Source organism: Mauremys mutica, chromosome 11, assembly GCF_020497125.1.
Source record: "Mauremys mutica isolate MM-2020 ecotype Southern chromosome 11, ASM2049712v1, whole genome shotgun sequence".
Classification (NCBI taxonomy): Eukaryota; Metazoa; Chordata; order Testudines; family Geoemydidae; genus Mauremys; species Mauremys mutica.
Window position 1 is genome coordinate 76,495,684 of NC_059082.1, and position 26,465 is coordinate 76,522,148.

General features: G+C 39.6%; 1 protein-coding gene across 23 annotated transcripts in view; it reads left to right on the forward strand.

Annotated features, from left to right (window-relative positions):
* SDK1 (sidekick cell adhesion molecule 1) overlaps positions 1 to 26,465 on the forward strand; it is a 664,468-nt gene that overhangs the window by 465,545 nt on the left and 172,458 nt on the right. For all 23 annotated transcript variants that reach the window (XM_044979056.1, XM_044979053.1, XM_044979052.1 and 20 more), the window contains 6 exons: positions 11,711 to 11,794; positions 17,357 to 17,551; positions 18,733 to 18,849; positions 19,115 to 19,282; positions 21,750 to 21,852; positions 23,315 to 23,491. In XM_044979056.1, the coding sequence (XP_044834991.1) occupies positions 11,711 to 11,794; positions 17,357 to 17,551; positions 18,733 to 18,849; positions 19,115 to 19,282; positions 21,750 to 21,852; positions 23,315 to 23,491 (844 nt within the window). The remainder of the gene's footprint in view (positions 1 to 11,710; positions 11,795 to 17,356; positions 17,552 to 18,732; positions 18,850 to 19,114; positions 19,283 to 21,749; positions 21,853 to 23,314; positions 23,492 to 26,465) is intronic.

The window sequence follows — 26,465 nt, forward strand, 5'->3', positions numbered from 1 at the left end:
GCTAAACAACCAGTGGGGCCCCTGGATAATTAAGATACAAAAGGAGCACTTAAAGACGATAAAGTCATTGCGGAGAAACTAAACGAATTCTTTGCTTCAGTCTTCACGGCTGAGGATGTTAGGGAGATTCCCAAACCTGAGCTGTCCTTTGTAGGTGACAAATCTGAGGAATCATCACAGATTGAAGTGTCACTAGAGGAGGTTTTGGAATTAATTGAGAAACTTAACAGTAACAAGGTATCGGGACCAGATGGCATTCACCCGAGAGTTCTGAAAGAACTCAAATGTGAAATTGCAGAACGATTAACTATGGTTTGTAACCTGTCCTTTAAATCATCTTCTGTACCCAATGACTGGAAGATAGCTAATGTGACGCCAATATTTAAAAAGGGCTCTAGAGGTGATCCCGGCAATTACAGACCGGTAAGTCTAACGTCAGTACCGGGCAATTAGTTGAAACAATAGTAAAAGCTAAAATTGTCAGACACTAGAAGAACATAACTTTTGTTGGGCAAAAGTTAACATGGTTTCTATAAAGGGAAATCATGCCTTACTAATCTATTAGAGTTCTTTGAAGGGGTCAACAGACATTTGGACAAGGGGGATCCAGTGGACATAGTGTACTTAGATTTCCAGAAAGCCTTTGACAAGGTCCCTCACCAAAGGCTCTTACGTAAAGTAAGTTGTCATGGGATAAGAGGGAAGATCCTTTCATGGATTGAGAACTGGTTAAAAGACAGGGAACAAAGGGTAGGAATAAATGGTAGTTTTTCAGAATGGAGAGGGGTAACTAGTGGTGTTCCTCAAGGGTCAGTCCTAGGACCAATCCTATTCAATTTATTCATAAATGATCTGGAGAAAGGGGTAAACAGTGAGGTGGCAAAGTTTGCAGATGATACTAAACTGCTCAAGATAGTTAAGACTAAAGCAGACTGTGAAGAACTTAAAGATCTCACAAAACGAAGTGATTGGGCAACAAAATGGCAAATGAAATTTAATGTGAATAAATGTAAAGTAATGCACATTGGAAAAAATAACCCCAACTATACATACAATATGATGGGGGCTAATTTAGCTACAACTAATCAGGGACTAGATCTTGGAGTCATCGTGGATAGTTCTCTGAAGACGTCCATGCAGTGTGCAGCGGCAGTCAAAAAAGCAAACAGGATGTTAGGAATCCTTAAAAAGGGGATAGAGAATAAGATGGAGAATACCTTATTGCCGTTATATAAATCCATGGTATGCCCACATCTTGAATACTGCATATAAATGTGGTCTCCTCATCTCAAAAAAGATATACTGGCATTAGAAAAAGTTCAGAAAAGGGCAACTAAAATGATTAGGGGTTTGGAACGGGTCCGATATGAGGAGAGATTAAAGAGGCTAGGACTTTTCAGCTTGGAAAAGAGAGACTAAGGGGGGATATGATAGAGGTATATAAAATCACGAGTGGTGTGGAGAAAGTGAGTAAGGAAAAGTTATTTACTTGTTCCCATAATATAAGAACTAGGGGCCACCAAATGAAATTAATGGGCAGCAGGCTTAAAACAAATAAAAGGAAGAAGTTCTCCAAACAGTTGTTCTTCACACAGCGCACAGTCAACCTGTGGAACTCCTTGCCTGAGGAGGTTGTGAAGGCTAGGACTATAACAGGGTTTAAAAGAGAACTAGATAAATTCATGGAGATTAAGTCCATTAATGGCTATTAGCCAGGATGGGTAAGGAATGGTGTCCCTAGCCTCTGTTTGTCAGAGGGTGGAGATGGATGACAGGAGAGAGATCACTTGATCATTACCTGTTAGGTTCACTCCCTGTGGGGCACCTAGCATTGACCATTGGTGACAGACAGGATACTGGGCTGGATGGACCTTTGGTCTGACCCCATATGGCCGTTCTTGTGTTCTTATGTTCTCAAGCACTAAACCTGTGGCTTTATTGAATGGATTAGGCAAGAACAGTCTGGTTACAATTCAGAGGAAATAAAAAGATCTTGCAAATCAAGGCGTAGGGATGCTCATAGAGGAAACAACTAAAGAAATGCAGAAGTGTGTCCTCTAGCTTGATAAGAGAATGCATAGTGTAATAATACACTAGTTTTGCTCCAATCCTTTAAATATGGAGCTTTTCTAAATGTTGGTGACTAAATGAAAGTCCCTCCTAGCATCAGTTTTTTATGTTGAGCACATTGGACACTTCACCAAGCTAAAAGAGAAGCTTTTGAATTACAAGCCAGTTCTGATTTCAAACTGTGTGTCTAATCTGATTCTTTATCAGATATCAGGACAAATTTACAGCTATACAAGTATCCTAGATAGGTAGATTATTGCTTTGTTAATGACACCCTGGCTGTTGATGTTGATCAGAATTGATACATATAGTACTTGTTGCACATTATAGATTAAACGGAAAATGTTATGTTGTAAGACTCTAGCATATAGGCTCCATTCTGTAAAAGTGCTTTAAGGCACTTTATGTAAGATGAGAAACTGCTCGTTTCTCTAGCAAGATGTGTTCCAGTTTCATTTTGTAGCACTCTTTCCCTTTTATATTTAGATCCTACTGTGTGAACTTTAGTTCCAGCTTCTTTCCTCTGTATTCAATTCTTAGAATTATTACCTTGCAGCCGCTCTTCTTTAAGGAGCAGGGACACATTTCATTTATTTATGATTTTGTTTTAAGCCCTTTTTTATTCATAAGATTTTATTGTGACTAGTTTAATTTTGCTGCTATGCTGTCAGATCCTGCCTAGTGTAATACTTAAAGCAGCCTCTCAGTGTAAAGGGTACTTAAATATAGTTAAACTAAACCTGAGAAAAAAGTCACTGGGGACTCCTAGTAAAATGGTGATGCCACCTTTGATTAGGAGCATGTCTACTCTCTTCTTGTTAGATGTTTTATTTATTTCTATCTCGGTATTAGAGAGCCGTCAGTGAATGAAGTTATGAAAAGAGCCATAGATATGAACAAACAGATGAAAGAAAGCAGAAACAAATTGGTTACCAATTACTTTTATTTTGTCCTGATGGAACAAGACACTCTAGTTGCAGGTGTTTACTCAATGTGTCAGCATTGCCTGCTACGTTTCTTTATTTATGAGTTTCTTGAACAGCAGGATGGATGTCTAATTCCAAACAGGAAGCAGAATCAAGAGATTAGTAGTTAATTCATGAAAGAACTGTTCAACCTCAGAGTTCCAAAATGGAACAGAGCCATTGTTTAATTAGCAAGGGAATGGATTCTGGAGGAAACTGGAGACACGACTCAAACAGCAGAGGCTCCTTGTGCTAATGGGATGCTCTTTCTCTGAGCTTTATTTAGAGGTGTTTCCCAAATCACTTACATAATTAAAATCTGTTTTAGTAGCACTCACAGGGACTCAAGTATGCCTGTTTATTTACATGTATGAAATATTTGTAGGATGCACAAACTGATACCATATCACAGCAAGAGCTGCGCTTCTGGGCAGGATAATATGGAATGAATTTAATGAGCAATCTCATGCTTACAACAAAAAATTGTGTTAATGGAACAGTTTTTTATTTTTATTTTGTAAGTTATTATGATATATCAAATGCACTTGCTCTGGCGATGTAGTGATGAGAGCCGTATAAGTACTGGATGGATTCATACCTGGCTAGGTAGACCCTGCAATTACCATATTGAACAACAACAAGGATAAGATATCAAGAACATTAAACAGATTTAAAATAGACAAAATGTTATAAAACACACGATTCCTTCCATTCTCCAATCAATATGTCATGCGACTAAGAGCCTGATCCCGAGATACTCAGCATCTCCAGCGCCTGCCGACTTTTAATAGAAGCCAAAAGAATCCTATGCTGAAGAGCCTATGGTCAATTTAAACCCCTAGTAGAACCTGCAAGAATGTTCTTTTTAAAGTACACTTGAGTTGTATATTAAAATCACACAGAGCATTTGCAAAATCTGAATACACGGTGTATTAGAATAGTGCGTTCACAAGTATAAAGCTTGCTAGCCTCTTGCTACACTGCCATTTCCCAATGAAGGTGGAAACGCTCCTTCTGACATCTTCATATTGTTTCAGCAAAGATAAACTGAGGCGGTTCCAAACTCTGGTTTCATTAGCTGCAGTTGTTAGAAATTTTTTAAAGGGTAACATGTTCCTCGGCTGGCAGAGTAACAGTTTGGGGAAGTTTTGTTGCAGATTAGATAAGAGCACATTTGTTTTACCACTAACCGTTTGAAGATTAAGTTATTGAAAGAGTCTGCTCATGACCAAACTCATTTACAAACTGAGCTTTTTAAAAAATCTTTTACTCCAGTTCTTCAAATGCCTTTAACGGTTATTTTTAAACTGACTTTTTCTATGGGAGATTATGAATTCCAGGACACAGAGAGTGTGGAAAATGAAAAGGAAAATGATTGTGCTTTAAAGCAGATAGAGATTGAAAACAAAATCTGAACAAAATGAGAGAGAGACGCAGCAATACAAAGACATCAGAATGGTCTTTTGGGACAGAGTAGCAGTATAAAATTTTGTGCCAAGTATAAGGGAATTGAAGAAAATATGATGGAACAGAGGAAAATTACATGATCGAAGATTAATCTTTCTTCAGTATTCTTTCTGTAGCTGGAAGCATTGGCCAGCATTTTCTTTCTTTTATTTTTCTTTTCCTTCTTTGTTTTTCCTTGAGAGAGCTTTTGTATGCTAGCTGGGTAAGGTTATTTCCAAGAATAAGATCCTAGGGGGCAATTTGGAACAGAAGATGGGAGAGATGTCTAGGCCTTGCCCCTTTGTGAAGGCTGCATGGAGTTTTATCCGGCACCAAGGGTACAGCATTGCGAGTTCACAGGATTCAGAGGCCAATCGGAAAACAATTATGAAGTTACTACAGAGAGCTGACCTGGTTGGAAGCTGAGATGAACTACAATTTGGTAGGCAGTCACAGGTAGGTGGCCCATCATGACTGCCCCTCAAAGTAAGGAGCAAAGACACCACAAACCAAGTTTAGAAACCAGAGGAGAGAATTTTAGTTAAGGATTCTGTTTTTGCATAGAGAAATAAAAATACAATACATGACCCTTTCAAGGCAGGGAATTCTGGGAGTTATCTTGAATATAAAAACCACTTGCCGTGCCCAGACTTGAGTTCAGGGGCTCAGAGAGGGAAAATCTTTGGGGAGATTACCTGAAGCATCTGGAAAGAGTAGACCTGAGTTGTTCCTAGGCTTCCCAGACTGTTGAGCTGTATTTAGAATCCGTGTGTCATCCTTTTAAGAATCTTTTTTGCTTTCATTAGATTTATTCTGTGATTGGTACCTTTCTCCCTTCTTTATTTTAATTTTTTTTTATAAAGATCTTTCAGATGTGTATTTATTTTACTTATTCAGGTGTCTGTCATACATTAAAAATGCAATCACATAAGAAGATATTAGGTTCTCCCCACTCTGGGGACAAAACTGTGCTAGTTACAACCAGGCTTGAAGACAATTGTTGCTAACATGGAAAGGGATTTTTCCTGAGATTCATATTCTCCAAACCAGACCACCTGGAGGTAGTCTGTGTAGGTCTATAACAGTTCTGTGACTGATTTCAGACGAAGAAAAGTCCTGGTTCAAGGAAACTGTTATCAACATTTGTGTATGGACATGGGTGTATGATATGGTTCTGCTCCCAAGATGGACAGATTCTTATCCACCTTCACACTTTGTACTCTAAGTTACTTTAAAGCCGCCAGTCCCATCTTCCTTGTAGGATGTTCAGTGACTCATTTAGTTTATAGTAATAATGGAGACAGGTTCCAAACTTTCCACTCAAATATGCAGGGCTGAATTTCTGACTGATATGGAATATTGGCTTGTGGTGCTTTTTCTGCTCTTTCTGACTTCCATGAATGGATCTTGGATTAAGTCATACATCTCTGATGCAGCTTGAAGGGTGTGTAATGGATGCTGACTGTTATCTTTAGAATTTTAAAAATCACTCTCCATATAACTCTCTATGTGGGAGAGGTTTGAATAGTATCAGATTTTGCAGGCTCCCAAGGGGATTGTGGGGAGACTGTTTACAGAATAATGTCAACAATACATAAAAAGCCTCAACAACTATTAAAACTACCTATTTATATTCAGATAGCCCTTCTTCCTCTTGCTTGTTCTTGGCTCTTTAGTCAAGATAGACCCAGTATCTGTACAACGATAGTATCTGAACCCATATAGTATCTGTTCTTCTGGTCTAATATCTGATCTGCCCTTTCTCGTTAAACATCACCCTGCACTGCCAGGAGGGGTGAACCTGATGATTTCACCTCTTTCTTCTGATTCTATAATTAATGTAAATCAGACAATTGGCCTGATCCCAAGATATCACTGCCATCCTCTTGAAATTGGTGTTTCTGGGTCTCCTGGTATCACAGTGTGTAGTTTGGTGGGCACTGTAATTTCACCACATATTTTCCCACCTCACTTTCCCCTAATATGATGAATTGTTCAAATTCACATATTGTGTGATTTAAACCAGTCATTAATCTATACTCTAAATATGTAATAGATTCATAGAGAAATACAGGATACTACTGTAGAATATTATTTGACACAATGAAACGTCATTGTAACTACCTTGGGTACGCTCTCTCTGGTTGAGACTCATCAGGCTGTTGTATTGGACCCAGACCTTGGGTCGTACATACTCTTAGCTTGCTGGGGCTGGGCAGAGTTCAGGCACTGTTTTACTGGTTTTTGGGTGAGACGGGTTGGGTCACAGAAACCCCCCTTGGGACTGCCACCTGATGTGCTGGGACTACCTCTAAGCCCTGGCAGTTTGGGACTTCAGAACCCTCCCTGGTTGTGCCAGACACACTAGCCTGCTACACACACAGACCCAAGTCTGAACCATGTCCCCCCAAAAGCTGCAGGCTTGACTGAAAACAGCTTAAGAAGTGCTCCTGTCTCCAACACCCAGATACCCAGTACCCAATGGTATCCAAACCCCAAATAAATCCATTTTACTCTGTATAAAGCTTTTACAGGGTAAACTCATAAATTGTTTGCCCTCTAGAACACTGATAGAGAGAGATGCACAGCTGTTTGCTCCCCCGGGAATTAATTGCTTGCTCTGGTTTAATTAATAAGTAAAAAGTGATTTTACTAAATATAAAAAGTAGGATTTAAGTGGTTCCAAGTAATAAAAGACAGAACAAAGTAAATTACCAAGCAAAATAAAATAAACTATGCAAGTCTAAGTCTAATACAGTAAGAAACTAAATTCAGGTAGATCTCACCCTCAGAGATGTTCCAATAAGCTTCTTTTACAGACTAGACTTCCTCCTAGTCTGGGTCCAGCAATCACTCACACCCCTGTAGTTACTGTCCTTTTTTCCAGTTTCTTTCAGGCATCCTTTGGAGTGGAGAGGCTATCTCTTGATCCAGCTGAAGATAAAATGGAGGGATTTCCAAGGGCTTATACAGTCTCTCTTGTGTGTGGAAACCCCTCTCTCCCCATGTAGAATCACAGCTACAAGATGGAGTTTTGGAGTCACATGGACAAGTCACATGTCCATGCATGACTCAGTTCTCTACAGGCCGAGCCATTGCCCACATGTTAGCCTGAACGTTCCCAGGGAAGCTTACCTGTGGATTGGTGTCTATCAAGGTCCATTGTTACCCAAGTACTTTCATTTACCTGAATAACCCCTTCACACTATGTTGACCAAATCTGCCTTAGGTGCTTTCTACAACAAACACTTTAAATACAAGCATAGAGCCAATGCTCATAACTTCAGATATAAAAATGATACATGCATATGAATAGGATGAATACATGCAGTAGAGCATAACCTTTGCAAAGATATGTTACATGGCATATCTAGCATAAAATGTATTCCAGTTATGTCATATTTACACTCATAAGCATATTTTTATAAAGCATTATGGGGTGCAACATCACACTGGGCATCTAGGCACACATTCCAGATGCAGATCCTGTGTCAACACTACTCTTGGAACTAAGGACCCTGTGGTCTAGTTGTCTTGACCCTGAAACTAGAGCCAGCTCCGAAGCCTCCCCAGTGGCTGTCGCATGCTATCAGAGTTCTTCCAAAGATGTGATTGGACCCTCTAATGTATTTATTTTCCTCTTCCATGGTTACGTGACTGTATCAATGAGTGACACCAACTCTTCAAAGGAATTTTTAAACACGCTCTTTAATTTTAGGCAGCTCAAGAGATACGCTGATATAGGGAAAAACATGAGGTCTGCATGAAAACCCCTGCCTCAGTTTCCTCACCACTCCCAAAAACTCTTTGGGATTTGGTCAGAATCTTTTCAGGGCCCTGGAACCCTCCTTTCTTCCTTCATCTTCTGCCCAGTCTTAATCTGCTTTTGTTTCTGGTCTCTCCTCCCAAAATGGCTGGTGAGAGAGAGCCCTTCTTTTATAAAGTTTGTCAGGTAACTACCATAATTGACTTCAAGTCCTTCATCGTGTGATCTCACTTGGAAGAAAAGGATTATCTGGGCAGTAGCTAACTCATTCTCCAAGGGAGCTTCTATTTGAACAGGACAAGATGGGTCAGGTTAACAATCTGATTACTTTGAATTGCCCTCTCAGTGCCTTTATGAATCCCAGTTCAAGATGGAGGCAAAAAAGATAACAGGGAAGGCACAGTGCAGTTTTACAGTCAAAATAGTATTCATGAAACAAAATGGAGTTTGTACTTTGCTATAGATACATACAGGCATATACTAATTCATGACACTCAAAAAAGCCCATTTCAGAGGGAAATAGATTTTTTTTTCCTTTTAGGTTACCAGTTTGAATTTGGTTCTAGATCCCTTACCATCTGTTGGCTATTAGTCTCAGTGAACACATTCGTATCACCCAAAAAAACCCCAAAACAAAACACCACCACAAAACCCGAAACAAAACACCATCATGACTGGTTGTCATGTTGGCAATTAGCAGCTGGAACTTGCGTTGCACTTGCAAGGAGGCTAAGGCCCCAATCCAGCAAAGGTACTACGCACCTACTTTACTGTTTCAAAGGATTGGGGCCCAAATTATCATTTTCCATGCTGTACCTGTTCTGTAGATAAGCAGGGTTCATTCTCCAAGGCTGTAAAGCTATAGTACTTTGTATAGTACTAAAAATTAATTGAAGTATGCCTAAAACCACATGTAAATGATTCAGTGTGAGTGGATAGCAATTGCACTGATACATTACGTAGGGTTTTGGGCTGCTTATTGTGGCTTCAGTTGTCCAAGGTATTAAGCACTCTATCCTTGGTCTCGCAAAGCACTTAAAAATGTTTTATTTTAAACATGTGAGTAGTCCCGATTAAGCCAATGAACTTCTTAAATGTCATGCATCAGATCTGTAGAAATCATCAGATTGACTTTAAAATTATGAAATGTTAACAAATAAATTCTGAGTTCCTTTTATTTGCCTTCTGGGTTTTGAGCCTTCAGACTTTACATTTTCAAGCTTTCCTCCAGAACCATGAGGACTAGAAACTTACTCTTTTTCTTTAAGTGAAAGTTGAGATTCTTATGTAATAACTTAATTTCAGGAGTTGGGATCAAATGTAACAAAATTTGCAGAAAAAATCACAAGAGTTTGCAACTCTGCTACTCTTCTGTTTAAAGTTAAACATGTTCTTTTGCTGGATTGCAAAGAGAGTGCTCAGCAACTTGAATCATGACGTCTATGACCTGCACTGTGATCCTACAATGAGTTTCAATTTTATGTTCAGCTTTTCAATTTGTGGTTTAGAGTAATGAACGACACTTCATATGCAATATATAACATCTTATTATGTGTGTTATCAGAATTTGTATAGCTGGGCAGTGAGGATCAATAAGATTTACACATTTATATTATTAAAATGTAAGAAATCACGTGGTTAGTTTAGTTTATTGCAGTGGTTCTCAAACTAGGGCCACCGCTTGTTCAGGGAAAGCCCCTGGCGGGTTGGGCGGTTTGTTTACCTGCCGTGTCCACAGGTTCGGCTGATCGCGGCTTCCACTGGCTGTGGTTCGCCACTCCAAGCCAATGGGGGCTGCGGGAAGGGCGGCCAGCACGTCCCTCAGCCCGTGCCACTTCCTGCAGCCCCCATTGGCCTGGAGCTGTGAACCGTGGCCGGTGGGAGCCAGGATCGGCCGAACCTGCAGACGCGGCAGGTAAACAAACCAGCCCGGCCCGCCAGGGGCTTTCCCTGAACAAGCAGCGGCCCTAGTTTGAGAACCAGTGGTTTATTGGTTTTGCCATGTAGATGAGTTTTCTAGACAGTTTCACATCTTTGCCCCCTCATTCTCTGCACAGACTCTGAAAACTGATTTGTTTGACTTTGTTTAAATGGAATATAGAAATGTAACATCTGTAATGGGTTCTTAGAGGGATACCTCTTCTCTACATTGGAGAGAACATTTTCTAGTGGTTAGAGCGGAGGAGTGGGGATTGGAGTCCTGAGTTCTAATCGTGGCTCTTGTACTGACTTGCTGTGTGGGTATGGGAATGTCACTTAACCTCTCTGCAAAATGGGGTAACAACACTTACTATACCACCAGTTATGTGGTGAGGAATAGTGAATTAATATTGTAATGTAATATACATAGGGATTGTTGTATGATTTTATTCTATTTATGAAAATAGGTAATGCCATACAGTTAGTACTAAGTGTACCAAGTCTGGACCACGGAATTATTTATATGTTGTTGAGGTGGGATTGAGATGTAGATGGCCCAAGGTAGCTTTAGGCTATCTTTAACCCACTACACTTTTTCTCAAATATACTTGTATTCTTCAAGAGGAAAATGCACGGCAAATCATATCCCCTTTTCTGTATTTTCCACCCTTTTAAGAGGCAATCAGTGCATGGTGTTTGTGCTTAGTTATGCTATGATACAATTGTAGTTGTAATCAAATAAAATGCTTCTGAAAATAGTACTCAGATGATAATCACATTGAGTAAACTATGACAGTTTTTAGTTACCATGATAATCACTGCAACCTTAATGCCTGTGGGACTTTGACACGATACTCCTGAAATTTTATGCCACATAGATTAAGTAGTTACATGACCGTGTGTTCTACAATCCCCCAAGTCTAGTCTTTGTTTAATGCAACCTATAATGTCTTTTGTTTAGTCCTAATGATAAACTGTTGGTTTTGTTGGTTATTACTGCATGTTCAATTAAAGCATTAAATCTGTTTGCTTTCAACAAATAAAACTGTTAGGATTTGGGTTTTTTTTTAATATACTGTGCTTACTTTCTGATATAGGGTCACTGACATGGTATGGCACTTTATTTGACATGCTTCATGACTTCATGAGAAGCTGGTGTTTAGCTTAGATACTGAAGCAAACTATTCTATAAAATATTATGCTGTAAATATAAACCTTTATGAACCTCTTGGGATGGCCCTTCTAAACAGAATTAAAACATTCCATGATTCAAACCTATCAAATGAAAAGTAGCCGCTGCACTGGGTATTAATCTGCAGTGTGAAACGCTAAATATAAATTGGCATCGCCTCAGCTATCTTTGAAGTTCATATTCATCATAGGAAAAAACAACAAACAGCCCTCCCATGATCCCCAAACAGGAGATGAACTAGGCAGTTTGTATTATACTATATTAAATACAGCATTTGTGAGGAAACTATATTAAATTCTTTAAATCAACCTCCGTTTTCATTTTGTTGTTTGTTTCCTTTCTATTCTAAAGAGCCACCCTATTTCACTGCTGAGCCTGAGAGTCGAATTTTGGCCGAGGTGGAGAAAACAGTGGACCTCTTATGTCAGGCAATGGGTGAGTGCGAAAGTACATAAAATATATGAAGCTGCTTAAAAGGAGTACGAGCTTGGAAAAAATAAATGCACCCTCTGTTGAACAAAGCCGCACCTAATACCAATTCCTAACATTTCGGGGTAGATTTCAGTGAGCTATGGCCGTTTATAACATCTGAGGAGCTGCCCCTTCACCTGTAGACAATTGGGCTGTTCTTTTAGTTTTGTTTTGTACGTGTGATACAAGTAAGTGGAATTTTGGTATAAGAGCTGGGTAACATTAATGCTGCTTGACTGCTCGGCAAAATAGCCCCTGCTCCTTCCCTTCCTGTTTCTTGCTTTAGAGAATACTTTCTGCAATTGTAGTTGGCTAAAAAGGATTAGGGTCTTGAGCCAGTAAATTAACTGAAGTAAAACAATGGCTTTGGGACTCATAACTTGGGACGCTGCGAAACAATCAATAATTCCAATAGTTAAACCTCCTTGTTGAAAATTATGGTGCTTTTACACTGAGTAGAAATGTCAATTGCAGTAATGTTCAAGTGTAGTTACACTTTTTCTTTCCGTTTTTAATTGGAAGGTGTTCAATGCCATAACAACCTTCAAAATACTTATAACTGGACTTAAAATGAAATGCTTTTTTCGATACAATTCCAAAGAAGCAGACGCATGCCCTCTAATTAAAAAATAGGAAGCATCATAATCTAGTGATTAGAACAGTGAGCTGCAAGTTTCTAACCCTGAATATTATGTTCGACTCTGCCACTGAATTGACGTATGACCTTGGCAAGTCATTTAGCCTCTCAGTGCCTCAGATTCCCTACCCATAAATGGGGATAATAGTGCACACTCAGTAAAATGCCTTGAGGTCCTGAAATGAAAGGTGCTATAAGTGCAAAGTATTGTCATTAAAACAGTTACATACACAAGAGCACTGTGAGAAAACTGTAAATCATTAACTATTTCAAATACCACTTTCCCAACACCAGCTGTTTTTGACAATATGAATGTTCTTTATAGCATGTTGTTGTTCCCATTCCCACTAATCCAGCCCACCCCTGCCTGTGCCAAATAAGGTGCTGCGGAGTGCTATACATTCATATTTTGGTAAATATATTGATTTTTCTGTTACCCAGATGAGATTCTCACCCAAGTAGCTGTTGTTTTTTAAATCATACCATTTGCAAAACTGGCTATAATAATATTTTTCTGAGATTTGTCAAGTGTGCGCCCAGCATATAACTTGAGCCTCTGGACTCTTCCGTGCCCAATGGGAGAACTATCTAAAACCCCAACTGCTTGTCAGCTATTAAAAGAAAAAATCTGTCCTTGAGAGGTCATGCAGACCTCCTGGTGCTTTCTGACTTCTCTTTCAGACCTACTCTTCCTTCCATCTAGCTCCCTGGGGAGCTAGTGGGGCATTCCTGAGCAGTCTTATGGCCTGGATCCTGTTTGTGCAGTGGAACCCTCTTATAGCCAAATCAATTAATATACCTTCAATGTGGATACAGTCCATGGACAGTAAGGCAGTTCTTCTGCCAGAGTCTTGGTTAGCTGCATAACAAGCATGCAGAGGGACTCCTGGCCACATGCCAGCTCAATATAAATTAGGAAAGAGCAGGGATTAGAGGCACAGGAGTGACTGGGGGGACACTTTGTCTGTGATTACACAGATCAAGCTGCCACACGTAAATCCTTAAAAAGAGGTTGCTGCTCCTGTTCCAGCTCAGCTGCCCTGTGCCTTGACCACAGGTATGAAGGTGGATTTGATTTCACCCAGCTCCTGTGGAAGCGTCTGCACAAAGCCCATTTACTCAGCCTTTGCGCACTGTGAGTGTGAGAGACGGATTAATTTCACAGTTTAAGTAGCGATTAACTATAAATAAAATTGCAGCCTGCACAGACTAGCTTTTTACTTCCTCATAAATGGAGTTTCTGTATATCCAATATCTCTCAGCAGCCATTGATGCTTTGTACATTTTCAGTGCACGTTTTTTATCCTGTTCCTTATTTACTTATAGAAAGCATGGAGCTGCAGGCCGCGTTGGCGGTGTCATGGGAGTGCAGTTAATTGGACAACAGTTCAACCTGTGTAAACAAGTAGATGGAAGGATCCTTGTGGGACACGGCAGCCCACTGGGTGCTAGAAAAAATAACAAAAATAATAATTTAAACTTCTCTAGTCTTTAATCCATGATCTCCATGTACAATTGCTAAAACTCGGACCATGGCTATAAGAGAGTTAAAGATTGTTGGCCCTATTTACAGATGGGGAAACTGAGTCACAGTGTGGTTAAGTTACTTGCCCAAAGTCATATAGTGAGTGGTAAAGCCAGGAATGAAGTTCAACTTTTCTGGCTCCCAGTCCCCTCTCTAACCATTAGATTAATTTTCTAATCTTGGTAGAGTGCTTTGGAAAATGGATGGCACTCGATAAACGCTAAGTATTATGATAATTTTATTTTATGAATCTTTAGATCACACTCCATCCCCTTAAACAGCAAGGTAGGACCAAGGGTTGGCAAAATGCCTACATGGAGGAATAAAGATCTTTAAAATGTTTCCTTCTCTAGATTTTCCGTTAGGATGGATCAGGGAGAAATAAAGACAAAATTCATAATTGTTTTTGCAATTTTTAAAATTTTCATTGCAAAATGAAAAAAGGGAATTTTGTACCATTTTAGAAGCAGTTGTCTCTGGGAAGATCACTAAAAGCCCAAGTGAATGCTATTGACAGGCTCCTAAATGCTTAGATAAGATCCTTGTTTATCCATATGAGATAAGATTCATAACGGGGGGTAGGGGAATGTATCCATGGCTGAAACATAGGAAATAAAGAGATGGTAATATTCATTTTATCAGCTGAGTTAGTGATGGAAAGGTGTATTTCACAGTGATTATAGGATTAGGATTTTTTGCTAATATTGTTAGTGGGAAGGGATTTGAGAAATGACTCTAATGTTAAAGGTAGGGGTCAAAGTATTGAATGCCAGGTTTCATTATCTGAATGCCCATCAAATCTAATGTGTGGGAAAATGGAGTTGTTATTATTTAAACTTGAAATCATTTCCAGCCTCTTCCATATCAGGAGGACTGTTCCATTCTGTTTCTTCATTGCTCAGTGATAATTTGTATTTGCCCAGGGGATTTTCAAAAGATGAATAACACCCTTGCACTGAGAATTCTGAACATTAGAGTTTATACTAATTTTGTATATGGGCTGTTGTATGAAATTGAAATTGTGCCTGTTGCATGGTGGTACACTGCATCTATTCATATCAACACCACACACTGTGTACAGTGGATTTCTTTCTGAGATGATTATCAGCTTCAGAGGTGATTTTGGCAATGGATGCATGTTTGTATAAATAACATTAGGATGAATCAAATATTCTTTTTCTGCTACTTCTTATTTTTTGTACATTTTTATTTGGGTAAATATAACTTTGTCCACACTCAGAGGATGAGTAAAATTGAAAGGAGACACAAATTGATATGCTATGTCATATTAGTAACTTTGGGATTTTCAAAATAATGGTAATTTTGTGCTCTTCTATAGTGCCTCCCATCTGAGGATTTCAAAGTCTGCTAACATTAGGGTGAAATTCACTGCCTGCCCAAGGCTCTATGCATCCTAAGGGCTTAAATGAGGCAAAGGGCCTTCACTAGAGTGAATTTCACTCATTAAGGAATTAAACCTCACAGCTGCCCGGTAATGTAGGTAACTACTATCCTTACTTTACAAATGTGAGACACGGAGATTGCTCAGCACCTCTGAAAATCAGGCAACTTCAGTTCCCATTGACTACTTCAGTTGCCTAGATATTATTGTGATGGGTGCATTAGAGATATATAAGGCAGACAGATGGATGACAGACATGGACTGTAATGGAGTCTCCAAACCCCATACTGAGTATAGACGAGGGAGTTGTGGGGAGGAGAGTCTCTCCTGTTTACAAGAAAATAGCCTAATCATACCCCCATGCAGCTGCCAGAGCTGCCAGTAATGGAGGCAGGCACCCACAGCTGCTGCCAATAGAAAAAACAAGGCTTGCTATAAAGAGGAGAGTGAAGAGCTGGAAGTGGAGGCAGAAAGATCGGGGGTGGCAAAGAGGTGACAATGCCACGTCTAAGAAAATAGCCAGGCAATTGCAAGGCCTAAAATTGAAGGACTGATAGACTTAATTGGCAGTGAGGGTCCAGGAACTGACCTGACCAAGAACAAACTAAGGAGGGCCAGTCAGGAGATGCAGAGATCTGTCGAAAGACCACACCAGGAGACAGTGACTCTTACCTAGGGTGACCAGATGTCCTGATTTTATAGGGACAGTCCTGATTTTTGGGTCTTTTTCTTATATAGGCTCCTATTTACCCCTGCATCCCCTGTCCTGATTTTTTCACATTTGCTGCCTGGTCACCTTACTCTTACCTTAGAATCAGTCAGTGGTTCAGATCCTGGGCTGAGTTCCAGCTGTGCCTGTAAGCTCAATACAGCTTGTGGTGGAGACTAGGGGTGGGTCAATGTCGTTTAAGCATTTATGCCCTCCCAATCTTGGGGTCATCCAGTTCCATCATAAAGTAAAGCAACTTTGTGGCTGCTTTACTTTAGGCCCTTGGGGGCTGTTCAGGAAGAGCCAGGGACTGCTGGAGTAGGAGGACAATGCAGGGATCGTGATGGGTAGCATAGGCGCGTCTATGGCTACCCTACACTACTGGATAACTCCACTAGGAAGGGAAAATCCTCCACTGGCCCAAAATGCTGAATTTATAGTCATTTTTATGCAGCAGACTGGTGTGACGTGTCTACAGTGTAAGTGAAAACCTGTGTCAGTATTTCTATATATGTGTATGCAAGAAAAGAGTAATACACAGTATGAGGCATTATTTTTAAGGTGGGATTTCTGTTTACATTTTGATTTGCATTAATGCACAAATGTTTCAACTACTAATCAAAATACAAATTTTAAAACAGGCTTACTGAATACAATATGCTGCTTGTACATTATCGCTTAAAGATACACTGCCAGTTATCAGGAAAAGGATTGTTAAATTAAGAATTAAAATACCTATTACAGTCACTTCAGCATTTCATTGTTAATGTGTAATTTGCCATTTTCTGTTAATTTTGACAACTTGACTGTAACGGCATATAAGATTTTTATTCAGGATGAAACTACACTATAGGAATTTCTATGTCACAGTGTTGCTATGGTTTACATTTACAGGATTTTGGTTTTAATTTAAAATTTTGTTTTAAACCATTTTTCCCAAAGTGTGGTATGAAGTATGATTATGAGGAAGAGAACATGATAGGGTTATCTCCACACTCTATCATTATTTGCTGTTTTTGTCATTACGCTTTCTACAGTATATTATTGTCATTGATAACATGATCTGTATTCACCATTGATCAAACAGTGCTTTTGTACAAATATCTCTATATTTTGGGTGGGGCAAGTTAGGCTACATAAGGTTCAATTTTGCGCTCAGATATTTGACTGTAACATTGCTGTGTACTTGGATTGTACAGAGTATTCAGTGATCTGCAAAGAATAATAGTGAATTGGTTTTGTTTGATATGTAGGAGTTCCCATTCCCACTCTAGCCTGGTATAAGGACTCTGTTCCTATCAACGAGCTACAGAATCCTCGTTACAAAGTGCTAACGGATGGGGGGCTGCAGATCCAGGGACTGCATCCTGATGACTCCGGAATCTTTCAGTGTTTTGCCAGTAATAAAGCTGGAGAAATACAGACTCACACCTACCTGGATGTAACCAGTGAGTACGGAACTATGGTAATGATTAATGAGAGCAATGTTCCCATTTCAGATAATTGATTGAAGGGCCACAATCATTTTGTATAGTCTTCTGGACAGCTTTGTGGGTGCAGTGGATTGATTCAGATTGATTGAATTAAATCTATAGAGGCAACACCTGCACTTCCATAACCTTGTAAGTGTTCTAGAGTTAATGCATTTACTTGAGGCCTGATTCAAAGCACATTGAAATCTATGGAAAGACTCTCATTGACGTCAATGGGCTTTGGATTTATTCCTACATTTTAAAAATAAAATTGGGGGGGGGAAATTGGGGTCTCTCTCTTCCTTTTAGTTCTATAGTTGAGTTTTCCTTTTCTAATGCTTTATATAATTCATGCTACTGTTTTATGATTGTGTAGGATGACACGTTAGGTAGATTTTGCTTGGGGGGGGAATAAACACACACAAAGTCAGAAGTTCCAAGTTAAACATATTTTTCAACAGTAAAAACCAAGTTAAATGTTGTAGTTACTGAATCACTCTGCCATCTTCTTTGTTGGAAAAATGCCATGGTTGCCAGTGTAATGTTTTTTTTGTTTTTGTTTTAAGCTCAAGGACAATATACAAGTACTGACCAGAATTCTTTGGGCTTTAGAAAACAGATCTGCAAGAGTTCGATATCTATGTGGGAAGCGGCAGTAAAAAAAAAAAAGTAATAAAGTGCAACTGGGGGAAAATAAGAAAGAAAAAACTTAGACAATGTATTGAATGAGAATCAGATTCTAACTATTTTTGGCTGACATTTAACTTTCAAAGTTAATGTCATTCTCAAGTTGCTTTTCATCTTAAAGAACTCTGTATTATGAAGATGAAAGCAAATAGTTTTGTTTATCTAGATTTCTGTATTCCCCAAAACACTAATTTTACACCTTTCCACTTTTATCATTAAGATCTCTTGCTTGTACTTGTACAAGCACTGATAGATTTTATTTTCCGTTTAGGTAATAAACTGTGTTAGATCATTCCTAGGAGATGAATAATGAAAGGTTACAGTCACTGCTGAAAGGTTTTTATTTATTAGTGTCATGTCCTTCTCCACGATCCGCTCTATAAAGGTGGAAGTAAACCACTCTAGGATAGTAGTTAAGGGATTGTTTTGATAGGTGATCCAATGAATTTTTTTTACTTTTTTGATTCCAGATATTACACCAACATTTACCCGACCTCCAATGGACACTACTGTTACAGAAGGGATGACTGCAGTATTAAGCTGTGAGGTTACTGGGGCTCCAAAACCTGCCATCACATGGAAAAGGGGTAAACACTTATTCTGGTGTGAAACCATAGTGAATTCCTGCTCTGTTCTCCTCTCGAATACTTTGGGAGAGTCCATTCAGCATGTACTTCTCAATATTCTCTAGTTTGTTCTGTGCAAGAAGAGGATGGTTGTGTGTGTGTGTTCATGCACGTGAGTGTGTGAGCACCTTGTGTGGTTTTGTTACTTAATCTTTTGGAATTTCATTGCTTAATTCATGCATTGCAAATAACAAGAGTCATGCTGTTTCCTCCTCCTATGTTTCAGGGAACCAGATCTTAGCCAGTGGCTCTGTTCAGATTCCCAGGTTCATTCTTCTTGAATCTGGTGGGCTCCAGATTATTCCCGTCTTCCTCCAGGATGCTGGCAATTATACCTGCTATGCAGTCAACTCTGAAGGAGCCCTGAATGCTTTCGCTATCCTGACTGTTTGGAGTAAGGATAATGCTTTGTTTTAAATCTAACATTAATCAAGAATTAATCAGTTTTTGGTGTGCACTCAGGAAATTGTCAAAGTGTTATACAGTTCCACTTAATAGAAAAACTTGTATAAATGAATAGGAATAATGTGTCTATTTAAATAAATCTATCAAATTATCCTTTTTTGTGAAAGGATGAATATAAATTTTGTATATTTGGATAGCTATTCAGGATGTTTTCTCGAAAGAAACTAAATTTAATAAAGAATTAGCGTGAGTATGAGCTAACTTACACAGGTTTTACACTGGTGTAATTTCCTTGGCGCTGATTCTCTGGCAGTGAAAAGCAGCCCTAAACCTGGCAGAGCTGGGCCACCTTAAGGATTCTCCCTACCTAAAGGAACCTTCCGATGGTATAGAACAGCCCTCATAGCTTCTGTGCCACCAACTCCCTGATTGCTGCCACGGGGTGTGTGGCCATAAGGTCATAAGTGATCCCTTGCTTACATAGTTACTTCTGACAGTTGTTGACAGCCAATGCAAAACACATCAGGCTTCAGCTGCTCTAAACTGATTTAGGGATCAGCCTGGTACCAATCAGACTCAGGTTTGGCTTGCCCTCCACCACTACGTGGATTTGTACTGAGTATCCTCTTAGCTGGTCTACAGAGTCTGATCCACTGACTTTACCTGAGTTACTCCTGGTGTATGGGAGATGAGATACATTCCCAGTGTGGGAAATCCAAGCTACAAGTTAAAAAAGGGAATGGTTAACATGTTGCCGTTAGCAGAAAAAACAAATCTTGAGTTGAGAATTAAAATTCTTTTTATAAAAAGTAGATTGCTCTCCTCTCCTTCGCTCTCTTGGAAGTGCAGCTTAGGGACTGATTATCCTTGGGGCGGATGGTGCACATTTTACATCTATTCATCCCCAAAAGAATGTAAACATTCCACCTTATGATCTTGAGGGTATCTGGAATATACTGGCAATAAATGTAATGTAAGACACACTTGTCATATATGGATGTCATATTGATATTACTGGCTATGCATATGGTTTAAGTATTAGAATGTGTACTGCTTTGTATTCAGATACATTTAATGGAGCACAGCAGGGGGTCTCCATTATAGTTATGTCATAATTCATTTCTCAAGGGATCAAATACCTGTAATAGAGAGGGTCCCTGTTCATTTTTTCTCTCTTGCCAAACTTTTATGATCGAATATAACCACACACTACATGTACAGCAATGAGAACTCCATTACAGAGCTAACAAGCTTACACAGGTACAGTAGAAATAATACTGACATAGTACATGGTATTAGTAATATTAGACATAGTGCATAATGATTGTAACGTTGTTGTAGTTGTGTTTGGTCCTAGACTATTAGAGAGACAAGGGGATGACGTATGTTGGTGAGAGAGACAATAGAGCATAGATAGAGCTTTTCTTCTTTGTGTAAGCTCAAAAGCTTGTCTCCCTCACCAACGGAAGTTGGTCCAGTATGAGATATTACCTCACCCACATTGTCTCTAATAGTATGATATCTCTACTTGTACAGATCTGATTCAGTTGGTCATCTCTTGTACACTTGTGATTTCTCATTTGTTATGGATTATCATCTCTATGGGAATTTGGGACTGCATTCCTTTTATCCACCCATCTTCCACACATTACTGTCTGCCTGTTTCAGCTGATGATATGAGCTGCCCCCACCTCTTTGCTGAGCATAATAGAGATCCTTCACATTTGATCTAGTTGCTGTAATTACAAGCAATTATTGTGTTCCAGAGGTGTTTGAATGAAGATAGTTTTGCAACATTTGGGAAAACACCTCTTTCTTATGAAGAACATTTTCACTCCTTGAAACTGCTCTTCTTCCACCCTCGTTGCATAGGTTTGATGGGATAAGGTGCCATTTATATTTTCCTGTTTCTGAATAATTTTCAGAGTATCTTCTTCCCTTGCACAGTTTTTGACTCCAAATAGCATGCCTGGGCTCCTGAATAACAATATATTATTGTTGACTTATAGGCACCATAGATGATGTTGGAACTTTGACTTTGGGGTTGCCAGTAACTGGTTGCAGCAAAGACAACAAATAACATTTAGTACTCCTCTAGCGCTTTTCATATTCAAAGCACTGCCCGCAGATTAACTAAAAACTGCTCATGCTGATGTCCTCTGCTGCTTCTCTAAAGCCTCTTCATCACATACTTAGGACCTCACCTTTACGTAGTTAAATTAGGTCGAGGGGTGAGGAGGGATCCACATAAAGTAGTGGTAAGAGTGTCCTGCCTGTTAGATTTAACTATTGGACAACCTTCCATATGCCATTCAGAGAGCTTCACGCTCACACTCCCGTTGCCAGAGTGAAAGAGAGCTTCTTGTCCTTAGTGACGAATAACTCGTTCATTGCCTTTTGAGAAAGACAAGATAAGTCTGCAATTTTACCTGAACACTGGCTTCTGTTCTTTTCAGATCGCACTTTTATTGTTCACCCTCCTGAAGACAGCACTGTTATTAAGGGAACCACAGCCACTCTACAATGTGAAGCAACTCATGACCCTAGAATTTCAATCAGGTTGGTGGTGTCCATTATTGTTTGTATGGCTTATCTGAACTTAATTTTACAAACTATCAGAGTGTCATTAGGTGAGAAGTTTCAAGATCCCAGATTTCAGCATCAAGCCCTTGATTACCTCATCATAAGATTGTAGACTGCATCATTAATCACATACATTCCATTTTCTACTTCAGTCTTATGTATTATTTACAATGAGCTATGTTCCACTTCATGACTTCAATACAGCCTTCCATGATTTCACTGTCAAGGTTAATACACTATCAATAAAACCAACTTGTCAGAAGCTGCTACTTAATGAGAGTAAAGCCCAAAGGGATCAAATAGGACTTCAGAAGTGTTTACATTGGGAGTGCTGAAACTCTAGGAGGGGGGCTGTCCCCACTTTCTGAAACACTTTAATAACTAAGGGATAAATTCTCATTTAATTGAACCCTGTGTAATGGAGAGCAGAACTTGCCTCTAAACTAGTAGATCTGCACACATGATTCAGAGGTAGCTCCCCACTTTTAACAAACTGACAGCATTAAAATATGCACAGTTTAAAGGCACCATACTTGATTGTAGGGCTATGGGCTGTCTATACACATGTTGTGTAGCTGTATACATGTATCTAAATCTACACACACAAGGCTAGATCCTCTGGCATGGCAGCCATTTTGCATTTTGTTACTGGTGTAATCTGGCAATATACCTGGTGTAACTAGCTCAGGGAGGATCAGTCCGTGTAAGTGAGATCCTGAAATCCATACACCAAACAGAGGGGCTCTTAAGCCATATTCCTTCTCTTCTGCTGTCATAAGAGTATGAGGGTGTGGCTGGAGAAAGGGGAAGTCAAAGTGGTTCTATTTTACCCTGATACTGGGCTGCATTTTTGGTCCCCTTTGGTTAGAACAATAGGGGGAATGGTCTGCACCAAATATCAGCTGCATCAGGAGAGTGTAAAGGAGAGCTTTAATTAACCTTTGCACATGTACCACCTCCTGACTTTCACTTCGTGCATTTTGGCCACACCCCAGGACCTGGCCCATAAACACATATAGTATAAAAATCAGAGTTAGGTAAATACTTGTGGAAATTTTTTGCAGTATTTGCTTAAATTGAAAGAATGAATTCACTTGGGTCATAACTTCCTTGCACCGCTTTTGTATTCACTTTTTGCAAATATTTTTGTTACTGAGTATTTTTTTATGGAATGGGTTAGTGTTTGATATCACAGAGATAATGAAATGAGCCAGATGAAGATTCAATCACACTGCTTTTACCTAATAATGTGTATTAAGTTACTTGCAGTACAGTACTTCATAAAGGCTTTAAAGGTCCTGAAAATATTTGTAGTGGTCTATCAGTTTAGTGTCATTTTTACTGTAGAATTTTAACAGCTGATATCACCTTGTTGTACAAATCTTTCTGAGCTTTCTTAGTTGTATTTGTTAACATTTTGAAACATTGTGACATCCAGGTATGTTTGGAAGAAGGATGGCATTGTAATAAACCCATCTAGCAGTTCCCGAGTTACAGTAGAGAAAGGTGGTACCCTCCTTATTAGCCAGACCTGGTCAGGTGACATCGGAGACTACACCTGTGAGGTTATTTCTTTCGGAGGAAATGATTCGAGAAAGGCTCGACTAGAAGTGATGTAAGTATTCCAGCTGTCTGGCTTTTGATGGCACATTGTATTTGGTTTTTAATTCTCTTGAGCATTTTTGTACTGTTTCTTTCTATTACTTTTTAAAGAAAATGTTAAGCCAGTAGTTCTTGCTAATGACACTGCCTTAAGAGATCCTCAGTTTTGTGTTTGCATGGACTTCCAAATGGCAGAAGCCAGTTAGCCCTCCTGGGAGACTGTGAGCCAACATGTATAGACATGTGTGCATGTTGTAGATGTTTTGAGAAATAGCAATAATAGATCAGCTCCAGGGACTCGCGGTTATAAAAATGCATCTCCCAGTTTTTTTGCTTTCCTCACAATTCAACAGATTTCAGAACTGTTGGTCTCTAAGGCATTTTTTATTCTTCCTGCTTGCTTTGCATTTCTAAATTTTCAAGTAAAGTTTCCTCAACCAAATGCATTTCTCTGCTCTTAATGATAGTTTTTTAAAGACCTTTAAAGTGCAGTATTCTGCAAAAGGACTGTTTAAAAAAAAAGGCATTGTAGGATTCTGTATTTTCTGTCTCTATCCCTTTAGATCAAATATGATCAGTTTACAAGTAAGATGTCTTTTTCTGTCTGCCAGCCCAGCATATTCAGGCTATGGTCTGAAAATCAAACTGTTTTCTGGCTTGTGCATCATCAGCAATAATAGACGAATATTTTTGCAGGCCAAATTCTGCCTTCAGTTTTACCAGTGGACCACATTTTGCTTTCACTTACTCTAGATTTAGATCAGTGTAACTTCACTAAGTCAGTGTAGTGCAGAGAGCAGAATTTAGCCCATTATCTTAATTTAGGACAGAATTTGGCCGTGACATTGGTATTTAATTAACAATACTGATGATGATGTGTGAGCCAGAATAGAACGTCCTTCATTCACCCTTAGCTGTGTTGACTCTGTCTAACAGGAGTAAAATGCAATAGAATTGTATTGGTATCACGCAAGTCATAAGCTATGACACTGATGTATGTTGAGTAGGAAGGTAATGTTTTTATATAGTCATTCTTTTGAGTTAAACTGCACTTTAGTGTAACTAAAATAGCATCTGTTTCTTCTGGTCACTCCTGATCATCTCTTAGAGAAGATTCTTATGGTTCATTTTACCGCCTGGCAGTGTAATGTGCTCCCCCTTGAGACTTGCTACACGGAGCTCAGTTTTATATAGCATTACGCACAGTGCCAAGGCTAGATCAGATGCCAATTTTGAGAGAGCTGCCATACTTTCTCTTGTTAAATAAGCATTCTTCCGCTCTCCTCCTGGAGTACATTTCTACTGCTGGGTAGTCTCCAAGAGTGGGAATTTTTGAGGAGCATTCCAAATATTACCTCCACTCAACCGTCTTCACTTTCCATTTATCCAGACTTCTCTGGAGCCTTTGTGGGCTTTGGCAATATGTGTAGTATTTTTTTGGAAGGTGGACAGGCACGAGGGAGGAAAGCTGCCACATCTTTATAACCAAGGCTTTGAAGCCAAGCTACCAATCTGTATTGATGTGTGTCACACTCCTGTGTCTTAAGTAATCTGAATAGTTCTCAAGTCTGTTCAGCAAAAGGCAGCCTTTTATGTTGTGTTCTGGAGCAGATGCACCAACAGATGCATTCATCGCCAGAGGATGGTAGGTGGTGTTAATGTCCCTGCTCACCTCTGGGGGTTTTATCAATAGGGAACAGTGTTACACCCTATAGAACTCCTGCCAGTGGAAGTTACCTGAAAGGGACACATCTCTCAAGTGTCCTGGGCCTGTCCCTCCCTGCAACCCTGCCCACTTTCTACTCTGCTGGCTAGTTTTGGGTCCCCCTGTAGAGTGGAGACCGTTGGCACTCTGTCCTCACTCCTTGAGGATATTCTGCTACTGATAGCCTATACCTTGTCATCTGCCACATGAATCCAGGGAATGGATCAGACCCAGTCTGTTTAGAGAATTCCGGTAACTGGCAAGTTACTCAGTTATACTTTTGAATTGTAATATTTTGATCTCGCTGAGATAAAGTACTGCAAGAACACAAAGGAATGCTGTTTTTTTGACAACTTGCATTAACATTATTTGGCTCAGTAGCACAAATCCACACAAAATAGAGACATATATAATACAATAGAAGTGAAACTGAGAAGAAAATACTTGGGAAGGAAATTCTTGAAGTAAAATTTAAATTAAAAACCAGCTGCTGTATGCATGACAAATCTATGCAATTCCCTGTTCCACAAATAACTGTTTTGTGAAAAATATTAACAAACATTGGATGTACATTCTCATCTGTGAGCATTCACATCAATGGCTTTGACCAAATGCTCAAAAAGAGGCTCTCAATCAGTGACAGACGTGAGTATTATATCTTAGTTAACTTTGCAATCTGCCAGAGGAGTTGCCGCCTTCCTCCACCCTGGATACCTGTATCTTTCCTCTACTTCTGGGCAATTAGAGGGATATTTTTTTAAGTGTCAGGCTCCCAACACAGGCTCTCAGGGCCAAGGGACAGAACAGGGGCAAACCTGAGCCTTAGGAGTAGCTGAGGAATTCATAGTCAGGGCCAGACTGGGGTCGATATCAAGAGTCCAGGTCAGGTTTCAGGATCCAAGACAGGAGGTGAAGTCCAAAGCAAGCCTAAGTCAAGCCAGGAATCCAAGACCAAGAAGCAGGAAAAGTCGTCATGGCTGCAGAAGATCTGTGCTGTTGCCTGGACACTTCCTGGAACATTCTATATAGTGCAGGGAGATAATTAGACACCATGGGGCTGCTATAGGTCAAGCCATTAAGGTGGAACTTTCCGTCAACTGTGGGTCATGGAAAGTGGAGCACAAGGTGATTATAGCTGCTGTGGGTGGCAACCTGGAGTTGCCAGTTCCCTGGTAGCTCTACAAGCCTGGATTCTAGACCCATGGGGCCCTACACTAAGGTGTAAGGAACACAAATGCACTGAATGCCCATTGAAAGTCAATCAGTTCAAAGCCCATATTTG